General features: G+C 42.7%; 1 protein-coding gene across 1 annotated transcript in view; it reads left to right on the top strand.

The window, feature by feature from the left end:
* The first annotated feature begins 10,934 nt into the window (after positions 1-10,934).
* Positions 10,935-19,794, top strand: part of Zmym6 (zinc finger MYM-type containing 6) — a 48,707-nt gene continuing 39,847 nt past the window's right edge. Inside the window, exon 1 of the mRNA XM_076934181.1 lies at positions 10,935-12,096. Coding sequence (XP_076790296.1) covers positions 12,007-12,096 — 90 coding nt within the window. The 5' untranslated portion in view covers positions 10,935-12,006. The remainder of the gene's footprint in view (positions 12,097-19,794) is intronic.

Genomic DNA, 19,794 nt, shown 5'->3' with positions numbered 1-19,794 from the left:
TGTAAGCATCCCATCACTGCCCCTTGAGTCCTAGTTATATGCTCTCCAAACATTACAAGTCCTCCCGTGGGTCTTGCCTCAGCAAAACACCATGTGAGTCTGCATCACCTGACACTACCAGAAACTTCCACTTCAGGAAACACTCAGTTGGATGCATACTTACAGTTTCAGAGGTTTAGTCTTTTGTCATCATGGCAGGGGAACAAACAGGCAGACACTGGAGCAGTAGCTGAGAGCTATATCCTGATCCACTAGTAGAGAGAGATAGAGAGACACACTGGGCTTGATGTCGGCTTTTGAAACCTCAAAGTCCATGCCAAGTAACACATCCTCCAACAATACTACACCTCTTATATTTTTGGTTGTGAGCCCAGCCTTTAATGGCTGAGCAATAGCTCCAGGCCAATACTATACCTTTTAATCTTATTCAAGTGGTTCCACTCCCTTACGTTTTAGCATTAAACTATATGAGGCTATAGGGGAACATTTTTTTAAAAAAGAATATATATAGGCTATATTCAGACACACCAGAAGACGGCATCAGATCCCATTACAGATGTTTGTGAGCCATCATGTGGTTGCTGGGAATTGAACTCAGGAAGAGCAGACAGTACAATTAACCTCTGAGCCATCTCTCCAGCCCCATCCTTATTCAAAATACAATTGTCTTTCACAGTCTCAACACAGCTTATAAGTCCAATGTCTCTTCTGAGACTCAAGGCAATCTTCTAATTGTAATATCTTATAAACTCAAAAAAAGCAAATTACATATTTCCAATACACAATGGCACAGACTTTACCAAACATTACCATTCCACTTTCCAAAGAGAGGGAATTGGCATAGTGAGGAGATATGGATCAAAGCCAGTCTAACACCCAGTAGGAGAAACTCCAAATCCTATTGCTCCATGCTCAAGGTCAAAGGGCTAAGTGGCCGTGGCCTTCCCGCATGGCTGGCCACAACCCATTTCTTCCTCTTGTGCTGCTTGCACATCCTGTTAACAGCTTGCCTTGGCAGGTAGCTCACAGCCTTGCCATCTCTAACATCTTATGGTTGCCAACACAATCCAGGCTTCAGTCTCACAGCTTCACACAATGGCCTCTCAGGACCTCCATGCAGGGCCTTCCCTGCCACATATCTGTCATCAGCATCTCTCCTAAATGTGGAGGAAGAGTCTACAACTTCGTTATCCACTTACCTTTCATGATTCTAAAGCCACAATCATGTTTGGATGACATCTTGTGGTGGAGGCTGGGCCCCTCCATGAGCAACAGCTCCTCTTTGCTTTTTAGGAGCAGAAAATTCCTCAGGCCTTTTCTACACGTTGGAAGCTTAGCTGGTGGGGTCTTGCCCTGAGAGCATCTCTCCCTGAATTCCTCCTTTTCACACTTTCAGCACAAGCCTTCACTACAACATAAATCTCCCTGATGCTCTTTTTTGCTTCAAACTGTGCATCTTGTATTTCAGTTCCACTTGCTCTTTTCCATGATAGATGTTCGTAAGAGGAACTGTGACAGAGTCAGTATTAAGGCGTATTGAAATGTCGTCTGATAAGGAAATTAGTCAATTGTTTTTCAATTTAGCCTCTGGACTAGGGTAGAAAGCAGTCACATTCTTTGCCAAAATATCACCAAGAATGGTCTCTAGTTCAGTTGCTAATGTTGTTCCCTTCTGATACCTCTTGAGAGCTGCCACAGTACATATGGCTCTCCTTATTACTCTTCCAAGCTTCTACTAGGACGGCCCACTAACCCTGCTTATAGCAGCCAACCACTTTCCTAGTCCAGAGTCACAAAATCTTCCACATTTCTCCAAACACATCATGGTCAGGCCTGTCACAATAGTTCACTCTCTGGTGCTATTTAGACCTTAGTCTGAATATTCAAACATATGAGTCCATGAAGGCTATTTTCTTTTTGATTTTTTTTTATTGATTCTTGGTGAGTTTCCCATCATGCACCCCTGTCCCATGCATCTCCCTGTCCCTTCATATCCACCCTTGCTGCCCCCCCCCACAAAAGAAAATAAAAAACAAAATATACAAAACAAAAAAGCATAGAAAACCACCTTGTGGTAGAAGCTGTAGTGTGTCACAGTGTATCACACAGTACAATAGTACACCCTTTTGTTCACACTCCTTTGCTTGTAAGTGTTCATTGCAATGAGTCATCGGTCTGGTTTGAAGCCTCTGGCTTCTGCTACACTATCAATATTGGATCCTCACTGGGACTTTTCTGAGACATCTTGTTGCCATGTGTCATGGAGATTCTGCAGCTTTTGATCTGCAGGACTGGCTATGAGGGATATTTTCATTCAAACTACCATAACCCTTGCCCCCAGGAGCCTAAGGCAGGAGAGTCAGTGGGTGGAGAGAATATATCTTTATGTGTAAAATTGTCAGAACTAAATTCTCATTTTAAAATATCTAGGAAGGTGTTGATAAACAGTCCGGCACTTAAGAGGACCTTTTGCTCTTGGTGGTTCACAGCCATCAGTAACTCTAGTTCCAGGGGATATAACGCCTTCTTCTGACCTCTGTGAGGATCAGGTTCACACATGGAATACAAACACTCATACTCATGAAATAAAATAAACAAATTTTAAAAAGATGTCTTTTTAGGGGTGGGGCTGTAGCTAAGTTGGTGGACTGCTTTTCTGGAATCAGCAAAGCTGTGGGTAAAATCCTAAGTAAACTGGGTGCCATGGTGACCCAGCCCGTGGGTCAGTCAATGGGGTCTGCAAGGGAGAGAGTGGGCATGAAGGGGCCAGAGACACAAAGAATAGAGACAAGACAGTTGTCTGACCAAGTCTCATTTATTTATTATTTTCTATTTGGTTTTTCGAGACAAGGTTTCTCTGTGTAGCCCTGGCTGTCCTGGAACTCACTCTGTAGACCAGGGTGGCCTCAAACTCAGAAATCCACCTGCCTCTGCCACCCAAGTGCTGGGATTAAAGGCGTGCGCCACCACTGCCCGGCAAGTCTCATTTATTGAAAGACAATTATGGGTATATAAGCACAAGTGGGGGAGTGCAGCTGGAGACACTTAACCATGAGTGCCTTGCAGCTGGGGGTCACTAAACCGTAAGTCCAGGATATGTCTGAGAAAAACAAGATGTTATCAGAGTGTGCTCAGCTGTTATGTGCTGTTTGCAAAAATATCATGCTAGAAAACCAAGTCTCTTGTCAGGGTGCAAAAGTATCAACCTGCAAATACATGGCCTGAGATGGCTGCAAAGATGATAGCTGCTTTCTGCTAGGAGTTGGCTCCCAACACCATGGCACACAGCTGTAACCCTAGCGCTCTGAGGGCAAAGGGAAGAGAATCAGAAATTCAAGTTCATTCTCAGCTATACAGAACTCAAGGCCAGCGTACTCAAGAATATATGAAACTGTGACTCAAAAATATGTCGTTTGGGCATGGTGGCTCAAACCTGTAATCACAGCATTCTAGAGATTATGGCAGGAAGATTGCTGTGCCCTTCCCCAGCCTTGAGCGGTCTGGAAAGACTTTATTTACCACAATAGACTTCGGTGGAGTCATTTACTCTGGCTGCGCGTGCAACTTCCTACTGGAACTTAGAAGAATAGACTGCCTGCTGACTTTGACTTATGACATAATCCATCTGAAACAAAGGATGGGTTTGGTGGGGCTTTCCCTATAGATACAAGTGCTGAATATTATACTTTGAGCCTTGACCAGAGAACTTTGTCTTGGCTTCATGCTTCTTTCGCTCCTCTGTCTCCTTTTCATGTCCAGCTCTCCTTTCAGGCGAACTCAATTTGTCTGTGGCCGCTGGGTGGCTACAGATTGCCTCAAGTTTTAGAGCAATGTAAATTCAAGCCAGTTTGGGCTACAAAGTGAGAGATCCTGTTTTAACAAAACAAAAGATGTCTTGAAACATAAATGTTATTAAAGGAGTTTTTATACAACACAAAAGGCATAAAAAGATCAAGAAAAGTTATATTAAAGAAGAGCTTATTACATATTAAAAATATTTTGAAATTTTATATACATGTACATATCTGTGTGTGAGAGTATAGGTATTTGTGTGTGTGTGTATCTGCGTGTATATGTATATATATATATATATATATATATATATATATATATATCTGTGTGAGTGCGTATTTATGTGTGTGTGTCTGTGAGTATTTGTATGTGTGTGAGTGTATCTGTATTTCTGTGTGTGTATCTCTGTGTGTGTGTATCTGGGTGTGTTTATGTGTGTGAGAGAGAAGAATGCAGAGAACGCATTTGCAAAGGAATACTAGAATAGGATATCAGATACCCGGTGAGCTGGAGTTAGAGATGGCTTCAACTTACTTGATTCAGGTATTGGGGAGCACATTTAGGTCCTCTTGAAAAGCAGAGAGTGCTTTTAATCTTTGAATCATCTCTCCAGACCCCTTCACATAATTTTGAAGACTAAAAAAATTATGGGAATAACCACCTATAGAACTGAGCCACCCTTCTAAGGAGCCAACCCACTCCATAAACTCCAGAAAAGCTGAAGATGTGGAGGTACTAGGTGACCGGTGGTAGTATAGAGATGAAAACATACAAAGGATAAAACCTCCAAATTTAGGATGGTTAGATCCCCCAGAACACCCCTCAGCAGTCAAGATAGCCTGTCAAGCACTAAACTCCTGACTCCTTCATACTTGAGAAACTCAACTAGAAAAGTTTCTGACTTGGGAACATGTAGCACAGTAGAGAGCAGAAATGGTAAATGCCCATCAGGCCTTCCTGCTCACACATGGGGGAGAATGGGAGCTGGAGAGAGTTGAGTGGTTAAGAGCACTGGCTGATTTTCAGAGGATCCAGGTCAACTCCAGGCACCCCACGTGGTAGCTTACAATGGTCTCTAACTCCAGTTTTAGGAGGAAAACATTTTTTTTTTTTATTTTAAAAAAGTGTGAGGTGGTAAGAACTCAGAGCTGGGTCATAGCTCAGTAGCAGAGTGTCTGCCTGGTATCTAGAATCTGGAAGTAGTAGGCTATAATGCCAGTGAAGGGATGGACTTGCTCTCGAGGCAAAAGTAGGCAGGCAAAGAGTAAAGTTTCCTCCTTCTTTGTCACTATCTTGGCTTCCAGCAGAAGGTATGGCTCACAGTAGGGACTGAGTTTCCCACTTCAAAAAATGAGAATAAAGGGTGGATCTTCCCAGATTATAAGTGGATCCAGATTACAAGCAGATCTTCCCACTTCACATTAAGCAAAAATCCTTCCCAAGTGTGTTCCAGATTTTGGTTGTTTTGTTTCTGTTAATTCCAGATGTAGACAAGTTGAAAAGCAAGAATAGCCACCACAGGTGTCGTCTTTAATTGCGTCTCTACCTACTTTCTTGAGATAGGGTTTCTCACTGAACCAAGAATCCGCCTTGTGATAGGATATGGGGTATGTACTGCTACATCTGATTTTATGTGCATTCTGAGGGTTTGAGCACAAGTCTTTATGCCTACATAGTAAGCACTTTACCCACTAAGCCATCTTCTCCCCACTGCAGTCTACTAGCTTTAATTTTTTAAAAATTTTATTTTAAGTTTATGAATCTTCCGTCTGCAAGTGTGTCTGTATACCATGTGTGTGTCTGTTGCCCTCAGGTGTCAGAAGAGGGCACCGTGTCCCCAGAAACGGGAGTTACAGATGACTGAAAGCTGCCATGTTGGTCCTGGTAACTGATCCCAGGTCTTTTGCAAGAATAAATGCTCTTAATTACTGAGCCATCTCTCCAGCTCCTCTACTAGCTTTTGCCAGCTTCCTTCTGTAGATAGAAAACTGAAGGCTCATGGATTTTTTTTTTCATTATAGTATTTCTTGTAGTCCAAGCTGCCTTCAAACTTGCTGTTTAGTTAAGGATAGCCTTGAACTCTTGTTCCTGCTGTCTTGTCCTTCTGAGTGCTGGGATTTCAGGCACTCACTACCACAATCAATTCAGAGGTTTAAAAAATTTAACCATTTTTTAAAGCAAATGTTTTATTTTAGAAAAACCTCAATCAGCCAGGTGGCGGCAGTGGTGGTGGTGGCAGTGGCAGCAGGTGCAGCAGTGGTGGTGGTACATGTCTTTATTCCCAGCACTTGAGAGGTAGAGGCAGGTGGATGTCAGCTAGACTACAGGGTGAGTTCTAGGACAGCCAGGGGCACACAGTGTAACCATGTCTTGAAAAACCAAACCGAACCAACCAACCAACCAACCAAAAAAAAAAAAAAAAACAAAACAAACAAACAAACAAAAAAAAACCCATCAATCATATAAAGGAGATACTTTAAAAACATGTATTTAGTATACACTATATTACATAAATAACAACACTTTGATGTTTCCTTAAAAATTGGTCTATTTTCTTCAGGGATAGGACATGAGATGACACCCACATGCAGACAATACTAAGTGGACCAAGTGTGTTTGAAAAGAGAGAGAGTGAATGGAGGGGGGAGGGGTTTGATCAAAGCACATAGGCATGCATAAAATTATCAAACAATAGAAAACAAAAACATAATTTTAAAATAGAAATTATGTGTACTGTCTCTAATAGTTGATTATAATTTATAACCCCATGTATGGGTAAACTTCTTCTGGTGTTTTCACACATTTTTGTTTTGGTTGACCCTTTTCCTCAAATAAGAATCCTCCTACCTCTCATGCCCTTTAGTATCTTTCACACTCAGCCTTCTCTCTTTTTAGATCTTTGCTCTTTAAGTGCTGGAGTCCAGCTCCAGCGGGGTTCAGGTCCATGAGTGTAACAGCCAATCCTATTAAGTTGATGGGATTTAGAATCAACTTGAAGACAGGTTATCTGGGTTTGTGAGGGATTTTCTTGGTTGAGTTGACTGAGGTATGAGACTTCATCCTGACTACGGGCCAAAAAAGAGAAAGACTGTTAAGCAATAGCCATCTTTTCTCTATGTTCCCTGACCTTGTTTGTGGTCAACTGTCTCAACCTGTTCTTGTCATGATCTTTTCACCACAACAGAATGCACCTTGGAGCTGGGGGACAAAAAAAAGCCCCTTCCTTCTGTAAGTGACTTTTCAGGACATTTTTCATGGCAACAAAACAAGTAATCAGTACATAAAATCGGTATAAGAAGTGAGGTAAACAGATATAAAATGTGCATATTGCCAAAACAGAGAGTTCAAGCAAATTCTATGTTGTGTCGGAGATGGGACCTGTTAAAGAGAAACCCACTGCCCTGCCCTGCATCAGTAGGAGAAGGGCTCCACCCCAGGTCAACACCTGACTCGGCAAATCTTTCAAATTGTGAAAAGGTAATTTTATTAGAAAGGAATGAACCTAAACTAAGAGAACTACTGAAGGAGTTCCCTGCTTCTCCAAAGCAACAGCCTGGGGATGTGTTTCCTCGGGGTCATCACAAGAGGCTGTTGCAACTGTGGCCCACCACTCAGAGACCCTGTATGGCAGCATCATCTGACTAGTAGTGACAGAATGAAAGATGAAGCTTAGGGAATCGTAGAATCCTGTACTACAGTTTCCAAGAGCCACTGAGGTCAGATGATGAAAATCCCTGCAGAGTTGAAATCCCTGCAAGGGGGACTTGAAAAGCCACTACATGAAAGCTGTGGGTGGGGATGGAGAGATGGCTCAGTGGTTAAGAGCACTGGCTGCTCTTCTAAAGGACCTAGGTTCAATTCCCAGCACCCACATGGCAGCTCACAGTTGTCTGTAATTCCAGTTCCAGGGGATCTGACACACAGACACACAGGCAAATCACCAACAGACAGAGAAAAAAGAAAGAAAGAAAGCTGTGGAAATAAAGCCTAAGTTGCAATGGAGACCTGGCAACCTCAGGATGTTGGAGATGCCAGAACCATGGGATACACATCAAAGAAAGCTGCATGTGGGTCAGTAGGAAGGCTCAGCAGGTAAAGGTTCTTGGCGCTAAGCCTGGTAACTTGAGTTGTCCCCCCAGAACCCATATGGTGGAAGGAGAACCAAATCCTGTAAGTTGTCCTCTGACTTCTACTTATATTCTGGGACATGCACATGCTCCCCCAATAAAGTTGGTGTGTGTGTGTGTGGGGGGGGGAAGGATCCATTCACTTGTCACAGCAGGCAGGAAAACAAACCACGAAGAAAGAGGTGAGAATGAGAACTCAAGAAAACTCAGCTTAGATTGATTTTGTCAAGCTTCAGACCATCTGATGGCAGGTGGGTCACTGAGAACAAATTTAAAACAGAGTACTTCTGGGGAAAAGGTTTATGGGAAACCATCATTTCAATCTAGGCACATAATAACACTTAAAGTGATACCACACAGAAACGCCTTTGCCAAGGACATGTGACCATAAGGCTGCTCTAGCTAAGAGGCCTAGAATCTGCTGTGTTCTCTGACAAAGATAGCATAGAGGTCAGCAGGCTATACTGTACATATGACATCCCCCTACGATGGGTTCTATTAACTGGAAGCTAAAGATAAAGGTCTAGGGACGGGGAGAGTTTGGAGTAAACATTTTGGGTGGGGTCTGTGGAGTGGGGCCTCCACAGATAGCAAAAAGATCACCAGGTCATTAACAAAATCCACGCCTGGCTTTCTGAATGCGAAAATAGACATTTTATCTCTTCCATCGAGGAGTGGTCCCTTCATGTTTAACATTCTGGTTTCCCTAGTGATCTGTAGGCAAAAAGACCTTTGTGCCTCCAACATAAAGTTAAAAATAGAAAGACAGATAAAGGAAAACTGTCTGCATGGAGTGGAGCGTGATCAGCAAAGAGGTATGTTCTGCTGGCAGCAGAGCTGGAAGGGCTGGGCTACCTAGATTCCTAGAGCCCACTTAAGTCCATCAAAATGCCAGACATAGAACTTCAGGACTTGGTGTTTTCCCTGTTGGGTTTTGGACTTGCTTTGGTCTGAGCAATCCTTGCTGTGCCCCTATTCTTCCATTTTTGAAATAGAATTTTGTGACACTGTATATTAGAAATACGTAGCTCAAAAATTTAAAACCATTTGTGTTGTGCCTGCAGATGCACACACATGTATGTATACTGTAGGTTAGCTGGCCTCCTGACTCTGTCTCTGCTCAAAAATTTAAAACCATTTGTGTTGTGCCTGCAGATGCACGCACATGTATGTATACTGTAGGTTAGCTGGCCTCCTGACTCTGTCTCTTGTGAGGAGCCGCATTTGCCATTAAAAGATGGCGCAGGCTTCTGCTTCCTGGTTCTTCACGGAAGCTTTACTTTAGAATGCGCCTGCGCATGGCGTGAAAACCGAGTATGACAATTGGATGAAAGATTTGAGCCAATGAGGGATCTGCACGTCTCACAAAGCTCTATTTAAGCAGCGGGCTTTCTGAGCTCGGCGTCCTTCCCCTTTTCACCATCATGAGAGCTGTTCAATAAATGCTGTCAGAAGAATCCTGAGTGTGGCGTTCTCCTTATCAGCGAGGCTGTGCGCTACAGTCTCTGCTGTTGTAGAAACGCTCAAATTACAGATGTGTGTAGGTTGGAACTCAGGTCTTCATGTTCCTGCAGCAAGAGCTTTACCCACTGAGCCATTGCCCCAGCCTCTGGCTTTATCATAACTAGTTCTATCTGCAACCATCCTCCTTAAATAAGGGGACATTCAATGAATTATTTTTTAAACAGGAAGGCACAGCCTCACCTTTACTCTGCTCCTTTCCCCCCTTTTCTTGTCTTTCTTTCTTTTTTTTTAAAGATTTATTTATTTATTTTATATGAGTACACTGCAGCTGTCTTCAGACACCCACCAGAAGAGGGCATCGGATCCCATTACCGATGGTTGTGAGCCACCATGTAGTTGCTGGGAATAGAACTCAGGACCTCTGGAAGAGCAGTCAGTACTCTTAACCATTGAGCCTTCCCCCCAGCCCTCAATGAATTTCTGAAGGACAGAAACACAGTGAATAACGAACAGAGGCAAGTCTGTACTACATACCTAGATGCTGTCTCAAAAACAAGTCTATCAGCCATAATGACCAAATCATGGCTTCTCATAAAATAGAATACTATGCAGCAGTCAAAATAAAGAACAGCTTCACAAACCAAGGATAATATCATCTCAAAACCAAAACTGGATAAAAGCCCCAAATTTTAATCTTTCCAGACAAAAATTTATACCATATTAGAGGTTCCATCACCATTAAGTGGAATGATACGTAATTGCTTAGTAGTAATTTTGATTAATAAATGTCTAAGTGATGCTAAGTTCTCCTAGCATCCACCTAAGGAGATGATCATTAAAAATCTAGAGAAGGGCATATACAGCACCATCTAACACTCTTGATCTCCTCTTTGAAATTTCTCCTTCCAGTTTTTCTTTTTTTAAAAGCTCTTATTATTCTTAAGTATATGAGTACACTGTAGCTGTCTTCAGACATACCAAATGAGGGCATTGTCTTTCATTACAGATGGTTGTGAGCCACCATGTGGTTGGTGGGAATTGAACTCAGGACCTCTGGAAGAGCAGTCAGTGCTCTTAATCACTGAGCCAACTCTATAGCCCCTCAGTTTTTTCATAGCCCAATCTCTGTCTCTTTAAGAAATCAATAATACCGGAAGTGAGCATGCTGGGACGGCCAGGTCTAGGGCATGATGGGAATAGAGGGCGGGAATGAAGGCTGGGAACATCCAATTACTTTAGGTCTAGCGCATAAATAGGAGTGCGCACTCGCAGTTGGCAAGGCGTTGTGTTGCAGTTGCTCAAGTGATTCCAGTTAAAGGAATTTGTCATCGTCCCCACGGGAGACCTTGAATGCTATTGTGCATTCTCCGACTGGAGTCTCTTTGGAGGTGGGTATCCTACGGGGTTATAGAAAGCCGCTCAGGCCTGTGGGCTTGTGGGAGGGGCAACGCACCACGTGTCCAAATGGGGGCGTGACCCTCACGTGACCAGACGCCGCAGGCCCCTCTGGGTAACCTCACGTGACAGTGCCCGTCATCTTCTGGCGGGGGCGGAGTGGAAGGTCATCACGTGACGCGCGGCGGGCTGCGCAGCGGTGGTGCCATAGCATCCTCAGGCTCGCTGCGGTTGTTGGCTTGCGCGCTCCGTTGGAGACTGAGTTCTTCCGCTGGCCCTTGGGGACAGGCTGGGGAATTCTGGTTACGAACGGGAACGAGCTTGCGACATTCAAAGGAGGGATACGCGCCTGTAGATTGTTATAACTGTGGCAAGTGGCGGAAAGTTCTGGACCCAGCTTCGCAACAGGGTTTTTTAAAACCTGTTGTTTCTGTGGCTGGCTGGAATTGATGAAAGGCTTTTGCGAGGGTTTCCTTTTTAGCTTGTCTTACATTTGTACAGTTTGGGAATCTGAAGAGAGCCCAGACAGGTGTTTATGGCAGCTATTTTCAACCTGTGGGTCGCGACCCCTCACAGGGTCGCCTATCAGAGATTTACATTACAGTTATGAAGTAGCCACGAAAAAATGTTATAGTTGAGGGTCATCACAATATGAATCGAGTTTAGGAAGGTTGAGAATCACTGGTTTATAGGAAGACGTTAGGGGAGTCGCCTCCAGAATGTCCAGTTGGTCCACCTGCAAACGGGAACCTAGCGTTCCTGCTGTGATGATGTCTGGGGCTCTGAAGTGGCTTTAGGCTGAGAAATTGGCTCTTGATGCCAGTGCAGTCCGAGTTAGAGGCAAAGGTGAGGCAATTGCCTCACTTGGAGAAATCACAGTGGACATGAGTCTCAAGTCAGTGCCCACACAATCAGAAATTAAGTACTGAGTCCAGTTGTCCACTTGATAGCTTTCTTCCGTGGCTCGTTCAGGCAGTCTGTATCTCAACAACCTTCAATATAGTAAAGACCATAGTGCTTGTCTAAGACTTTTCTCATTGGAAGGTAGCTAATCCAGGAGCAAAAAGAACAGCCCTAGTCCCAGAAGGGTGTTGCTCAAATGCTCGACCCTAAAGCTATTAACATGTTAGTATGAAGGAAAATAAAACCCAAGTACCAATCCTTTATATTATGTTTTAGGAGTCATCTTAGTTTTAGAAGGGAGAAGAACTCGGCATAAACAATTAGAATGAAAGAACCTTTGGATGGTGGATGTGACAAAGCAATGGCACAACAAGGGCTTCTGGACAGAATTAAAGAAGAACCTGATGATGCTCATGTAAGCATTTTCTTTTGACTTTCTTCTTTTTTTTTTTTTAATGTTATTTATTTTATATATATAATGAGTACACTGTAGCTGTCTTCAGACACACCAGAAGAGAGCATTGGATTCCCATTACAGATGGTTGTAAGCCACTATGTGGTTGCTGGGAATTGAACTCAGGACCTCTGGAAGAGCAGTTAGTGCTCTTAACCACTGAGCCATCTCTCCAGCCCCCTCTTTTGACTTTCAAAATACTAAAAATTATTATTATTATTAGTCTGGAGAATTGGAAGTGAATGGCACTCGATAGTTTCTAGTTTATAAGTTGATACAACCCAACTGATAGTTTTTTTTTGTCCATGAGATGAGTCCTGTGGAGGCCGGGGATATTTGGTTAAGTAGTGGAGTGCATTCTCGGCACTGTGAGTGTGCAGTTCTCATGCTAGTCCGGAATGAATGGACCCTTCAAACTTTACTCACTGGAGACTTTCTCCTGCTGCAGTGCCATTGCTGAGAGCTACCGATCCTAAGTACAGGTTCTGCCATTACCAGGAGTGGCTTTATTTTAAAAGCCAGTTGGGCATTTTGCTTGCTCTCTTGCTCTTCCTTGGACACTCTCCTACCCTTGGCCACACTGTATTGTGACTAGAAGACTTGACTAAATGCAGCCCCTGTGTTTTGGAATTCACAGCTTCCAGAGCTGTGAGAAAATTCCTTTCCTTCTAAATGATCCTGTTGCATGGTTTTCTCTTAAAGCAAGATTAAAAGGGCTTAGACGGTGTGTTAATTAGGTTCTTTGGGTGAGAAAAGGTCATGGTAAGTGTGATATTTGTTTTTGTTAAATAAACAAATATAGAAGCTGGAGAGATGGCTCAGCAGTTAAGAGCACTGGCTGCTCTTCCTGAGGTCCTGAGTTCAATTCCCAGCAACCACATGGTGGTTCACAACCATCTGTAATGGGATCCGATGCCCTCTTCTGATGTGTCTGAAGACAGCTACAGTGTACTCATACAAATAAAATAAATATATCTTTATATTTATTTTAAGTATAGTAAGTATGGTAATGGTAATGATAATTAGCAACACTAATAGATGGTGTAATGTGCATCATATAATAGAATGTGGCATTTATGTGATTATTAATATCATTGTATTCCTAAGAGTGTGCCACTATCACACGCACATCTATGATACTATTCTTATTTTACACATGAGCATGTCAGAGCTCAAAAAGCCAAGCATGTGTATGGATCAGTTAGTAAACATTAGGTAGGGTTCAAACCTAGACGGTAAGAATTCAGAAAACCTGCCCTCCATATGCAACTTGAGTCAAGATGATTAAACAGATCAGAACCTTATGAATTTTGATTTTGATTTTAAGAGCAATGGAGAGACAAATATGGGGTTAGTTTGTTTTTGTTTTTGAGACAGTCTCATGTAACCCAGGCTATCCTCAGATTTACTATGTAGCTGTGGGTGACCTTTAACTTCTGATCCCCTTTCCTTTGCTTCTCAAGCACTGAAATTACTGGCATGGTCCTCCATGCCAAGTTTTCATTGCAGGGATAGTAATATGAAACAAATTTTCAAATACAATTTGGAAAGATCATTCTGGCTATTTGGTAAAGGTAGAGATCAGAAACAAAAATAATCTATGGAGCAGAGAGTCAGTTATTTTGGCAATAATTTTTTTCTTTAACCTTCTTTAGCAGTTCTTTGTTTTATGATCTTTAGTTACTGAGTTTATCGTAGAAACAAAGCAATAGTATTTAAGCATACTGAAAGTTAAGATTTAATGTCTCATTCCATCTCACAGCAGGATTATTCCAGAACAGAAATGCCAGTTAGGTTTTGTCTTGCTCATGAATTCCATGCTGTCTCTGCCCTGGCAGTGAGCTGAGAAAGTTCGAAGGTGGTGTTTGCAGTGTGTGCAGTGAGTGAGTGGTGGAGGTCTCCAGTCGACTGACATCCCCTTTCGTGCTTACCTTCCCTTTAACTGGAAAATTGTTCCTCTTGCCTTATCCCCTATAACCAAGTTTTGCCAAGTTTTGTGGATTCTGCTTTTTAAATTTATTTTGAGTCTATCTTCCATTTCCCCATTTGATTATTTTTCGTGTGAAATGTCCTGCACCTATCCTTCACTCATGTGGTCCTTCAAACACCGAGTACTGGTGCCATTGTATTCTATTTAAAAAGTTACTTATTTACTTTTATTTTATGTACATTGGTGCTCTGCCTGCTTATGTGTGTGTGTGGGTGTCAGATCCCGTGGAACTGGAGTTACAGACAGTTGGGAGCTGCCATGCTGGTGCTAGGAATTGAACCCATGGCCTTTGAAAGAGGAGCCAGTGCTCTTAACTACTGAGGCATATCTCTAGCCCCGTCCCCAGATTTTTCTTTTATTAATTAAATTTTAAAATTATTTTATGTTTTATTTTTTAATTTTAATACTGTTTTTAATCTGTATGTGTGTGTGTGTGTGTGTGTTTATGTGTGTGCCACATGAGTTTGAGTGTTCTAGAGACAAGAAGAGGGCATCAGATCCCTGGCTGGAGTTTTAGATGTTTGTGAACTGATTGACTGGGTCCTGGAGCTGAACCTAGGTCATCTGGAAGATTAGGCATGGTGCTGGATAAGTAGCCTAGAGTTTTATATCCTGATCCTCAGTCAGTAGGTAGACAGAGACAGACAGAGACAGGAAACCTCAAAGCCCACTCCAGGAACACACCTCCTTCAACAAGGCCACACCTCCTAATTCTCTGTTAGTTCATCAGTTAGAAAATAAGCATGCAACTTCAGGAGCCTATCGCTGCCATCTCATTCACACCGCCATAGTTACAGCTGCTGTCTCAGCAGCATCCTAGAAGCTCTTCTATCTAGGAATTTCCCATGTGAGCCATTAGTTTGTTTCCTTTAAATTCAACTTCATTCAGGTTCTCGGGTAGAATAAAAACAGATTATTGGCCGAACTATCCCATGCATGAGCCCATCTTAGTTTCTGAGAGTCCTTGTTTTCCTTTGAAACCTCATGTGTCAGGCTACCACTATCCACATGTATTTTCCTATTCTTCTCACCCAGGCTCCTACCATAATGGCACATTAAAGCTCTGCTTCGAGTATTCAAGGGTTTTGGTAGCTCAGAGTTCTAAACTTCCATATTCCTCCCACAAACTTGTTCTTAACAATACTGAACTTGTTACCGATAGCTTCCTGGTGAGTGTATGGTGTTGTGTTATCTCCTGGTGGAAAAATGGAAGGGCAAGTAAATGTATATAGAAAAAACAAACCAGAGGGGATGGTCCCACTTTCAGTAAGCAGTCCCATACTGTAAGAAAGAAACCAGTCTGTTTTAATAGCCTAATCACCTTTGAGGAGTCCACTGCTTCTCAAGACTGTTAAATTGGAGGTCAGATTTCTTTCTCTTTTTTAAAACCTCTGCAATCTAGAGTGGTGACCTGCCTGCATGACACACTGGTGCAACAGTGGCACAGGAAGTTGTGTCAGTAACCAACTACTATCTGGATTTAAGGTCCACTCCAAGAGATAGACCCATATTCTCTGACAGTGCTTGGGTGGCAGAGAACCTGAAACTAGATAGGTCATGGACCTAGGGGGGGAAAACAATACTGTTGGACTGCTAAAGGAATGTAGCAATAGAATGACTCCTAAGGTCACTGCTATACTCAGAGGTCAGTGTCTTCTCAGCTGTCATCAGAGAAGCTTCCTCCTGCAGTAAATGGGAACAGATACAGAGACCCAAAACTGGACAGTGTTCAGACTATGTTCAGAGAATGAGAGACCTTGTAACACTCATTCATAAATGAAAGGGGTCCATCAAATCCCTCTCCTCAATGCTTGGGGAACTTTGCAGAAGAAAAGGCAGGAAGATTGTAAGATTCGGTGGGAATGAAAGTCACCAAGGAAAGAAGGCCTTCTAGACATAGCAGGGCAGATGATGCACATATGAACTCACTGAGACTGGTGGCGTGCCCAGCGCCTGCGCAGGTCTAAGTCAGATGGGGTTCCAGCACATCCCTGTCCCAGAAGCTAAGACCAAGGAAAATTAGTCTTCTCCAGCAGAGTCTAACTGAGTTTATGAAGCACACTTAAGGGCAGGCTCCATGCCTAGTAGTAGATGGCTGATACAAAATGAACTCAATGGTATACTTAGAGGGCTTTCAGCTTGTAATACTTTTTCTGGACTTTTTTTTTTTTTAATAGATCTTTTGTGTGTATGTTTTCTGATTTTGTGTTACTGTGTGAATGTGTGTCTCTGTGTTTGTGTTCCTTGTGCTTTTTGTTGTTACCTGTTCATTTTCTAATGAGAGAAAAAGGGTGTAGATTTGTGTGGGTGGACAGGTAGGAAAGGACCTTTGAGGAGTTAGGGGAGGGAAACTGTGATTAGAATATATTGTATGAAAAATGTATTTACAATTTACAACAAAAACTGGAAAAAATATTTTTTTTGTTTTGTTTTTTGAGACAGGGTTTCTCTGTGTAGCCCTGGCTGTCCTGTAACTTATTCTGTAAACCAAGCTGTCCTTGAACCCAGAGATCTACTGTCCTCTGCCTCCTCTAAGTGCTAGGATTAAAAATGTGTGCCACCACTGCTCAGCCCCCCTCCCCCAAATATTTTAATTGAAATAGAATTAAATCACTTTCTCCTCTCCTTTTCTTTTTTTCAGTTCCCTCCAGGCACCCTCCTTCCAGACCCTCCTGTGTCCCTCTCCAAGTTGATGAACCCTTTTTTCTTTATTGTAGAGAGTGTGTGTTTGTGTGTGTGTGTGTATGTGTGTGTATGTGCACACACAGATATGTAAATACAACCTGACTTCTCATGTATGTAGTTTCAAGGCTGAGCACTCTGCACTCTGCACTGGACAGCCTTTAGTAAAGGCTCATATTCCTGGAAGAGGCCAATCTGTCTTCCAGCAGTCATCAGTTACCTGTAGTTCTTTGTGTTGGGGTAGAATTCCATTAAATGTTTACCTTTCTATGTAAACATGTTCATTGATAATGCAATTGGGAATAAAATCTAAAAGCCATTTCTTGGTGATACACTTTTTCCAGCAAGGCTCTACCTCCTAAAGATTCCGTAACCTTGCTAAACAGAATCACCAACTGCATGAATCTTTGTGAGGCATGTTCCCTTCAGAGCCCCAACCCACAAAGGTCATAGCTTGAACACTGATTCCCAGATGGTGGTGCTCTGTGTGGAGGTTTTGGAACCTTTAGGAGGTGTGGCCTAGATGAAGAAATAGGTTGCTTATGGCTAGGTCTTGGATTATATAGCTTGCTGTACTTCCTGATCTCCAATACAGATGCTACTGTTGGAATCTCAGTTGGCATTCCTCTCTACCATGAAGAACACTGTATCCTTGTGAACCAATATAAGTATCTTTTCTCTTAACTCTGTCAGCTGTTTTGCCCCAGCAAGGAGGAATTGGCAGGGTGGGAAAAGTATGAAATTGTCACAAAAAAATTACATGTATGGATATTTTGCCTGTATATGTGTAAATGCACCACATGCATACATGCTACAGAAGCCAGAAGAAGGCCTGGGGCCTGGAACTGGAGTTAGAAATGTCTGTGAGCTGCCTGTGTGGATGCTGGGACTTGAACTCTGGATCTTCTGGAAAATCAGCAAGTGCTGTTAAGCATTTATCCATCTCTTTAGACCCAATAAATTTCTTTTAAATACTTTAAAATATTTTTCTTTATTTCTGTATAAAAAGGTTTATTTGTGTTTTTAATGTGTGTGCCTATATGTAGGTATGCCCATATGTGTGGTATGGTGGGGGGCCAGCTGTGGTTCCCAGTCCTCTGCTTCCTCCCTCTCAGGGTGTCCAGACGCCTCTGCACATCCAGGCTGGAAGGATGAAGAAGAGTTTGGGAATGGGTGGGGTTCTACTGGAGGTCCAGCTGGGAGTGAGTGCAGTGTGTGAGAGGGGGGAAGAGAGAGGGGACTTTCTCTGAGGATTTTAGTGTTACTCTTTTAGACAAAGGCCTTTGATGGTCTTCAATGAAACATCTCTCTTAGATGATCTTAGCTTGTGCAAATATCTTTATTCAGGGTGAACCCAGGATATATATGGACCTTGGAGAGTGGGAAGGAATTTTCAGGTAAATGAGAATCATTGGCTAGAGTTTAAAGTTGTGTGAATGCCTCATTTGTATGGAGAGGCATTCTAGGAATCCCAGGTACTTGCTGGGCAAGTACTTATTGGGGGAAAAGAGGAAGTTTGTATGCTTGCCAAAGAATATTCAACTTTCCTCAGGTAGAGGGTGTGGGGAGTTGGGATCCCCAGACAAGGTCAGAAAAGAGGAAGCCTGCTGCTAAAGGGAGTCCTCTATTTTGCACCAAGCTCAGATGAGCTATCTGGTCATGGTAGACTTCGACCTTAATTAATGGGCTTTCCCCATACATATGAGTATAGGTGTCTGAGGAAACCAAAAGTGCAGATTCCCTAGAATCTGGAGTTACATGCAGTTGTGAACTGCCTGATGGGTATTGGGAACAGAACTCAGGTCATCTACAATGGTTTACATCTCTGGCGCAAGAACAAATTAAAAAAAACAAAGTAGTGATGAGGGCTAGAAAGATGGCAGAGCAGTTAAGAGGACTGTTCTTACAGAGGACCTGGGTTTGATTCCCAGCATCCACATGGCTGTCCAAAACTGTAAGTTCAGTTCCAGAAGATCTGACACACTTTTCTGACTGCTGTGGGTGCCAGGCACATATGGTGTACAGACACACTTGCAGGCAGAATACACATACAAATACAATAAGTAGATCTGAAAAACGAGAGTGAGGAAAGGAGGAAATCAAGGATGTTGACATTATTGGCTGTGTTAGGTGTGCCTGAAGACCATGTAGTAAAGGCACTTAAAAGCAGCCATTAGATTAACAACTGGGAAATGATTGGCTGTTTTAGAATTGTTTTAACTAGTAGCCCAATTGCATTGAATTCAAAGTGAGACCATAGAGAAAGAATAAAGTACTTGTTTTTAACATTCTGTGTATATATGTGATTTGTGTGAGCGTGGGCTTATATGTGCCATGGCAGGTGTGTGGAAGTAAGAGGGCAGCTTTCCTGGCTTGATTCTTCCTGTCATGGGATCAGCAGATGGCTCAGGTCATTGCACAGCAAGAGCCATTTTCCTCTGAGCACCAGCCCAAGAATGAAATTCTTGTAAAGTTTGACAGGAGGGAAAATGGAGAATAGTAATAAGTTTTAATAATCTTCACTAATATATGAGTAGAGAGGAAGGAACCTGGAGAGAAGTGGAAGGTAAGAGGGGACTGGGTGGAGTGAGGAGGAGGAGGGACAGGAGTCTGAGCATTTAGTCATAGGTGCCTTTTCCTGTAAGGTGAGATAACAGTTTGTTAAGTGGTTTATAGATAGAGGAGAAGGGAGAATAAAGATGGTTGCTCATTTTCACTTGGTGAATTGAAACCAGTGAACAAGAAACATAGGAACTGCAAGCAATGAAAGTTTAAAACTCGGGAAATAAGGTGTGAGAGTGCACACCTTTAACCCAGACAAAGGCAGGTGGGTCTCTAGGAGTGGACACCAGCCTGGTCTACACAGGGAGCTCCAGGCCAACCAAGGCTAGTGAGACCCTGTCTCTACAAAACAAAACAAAACCCAGCCAACCAAATGAACCTCACCACTACCCCCAGCCCTCGCCCCTTGAACAAAACAAAACTCC

The sequence above is a fragment of the Arvicanthis niloticus genome, chromosome 5 (genome assembly GCF_011762505.2).
Source record: "Arvicanthis niloticus isolate mArvNil1 chromosome 5, mArvNil1.pat.X, whole genome shotgun sequence".
Lineage (NCBI taxonomy): Eukaryota > Metazoa > Chordata > Mammalia > Rodentia > Muridae > Arvicanthis > Arvicanthis niloticus.
Note: the sequence above shows the minus strand (reverse complement) of the source record. Positions and strands in the feature narration are given on the sequence as shown.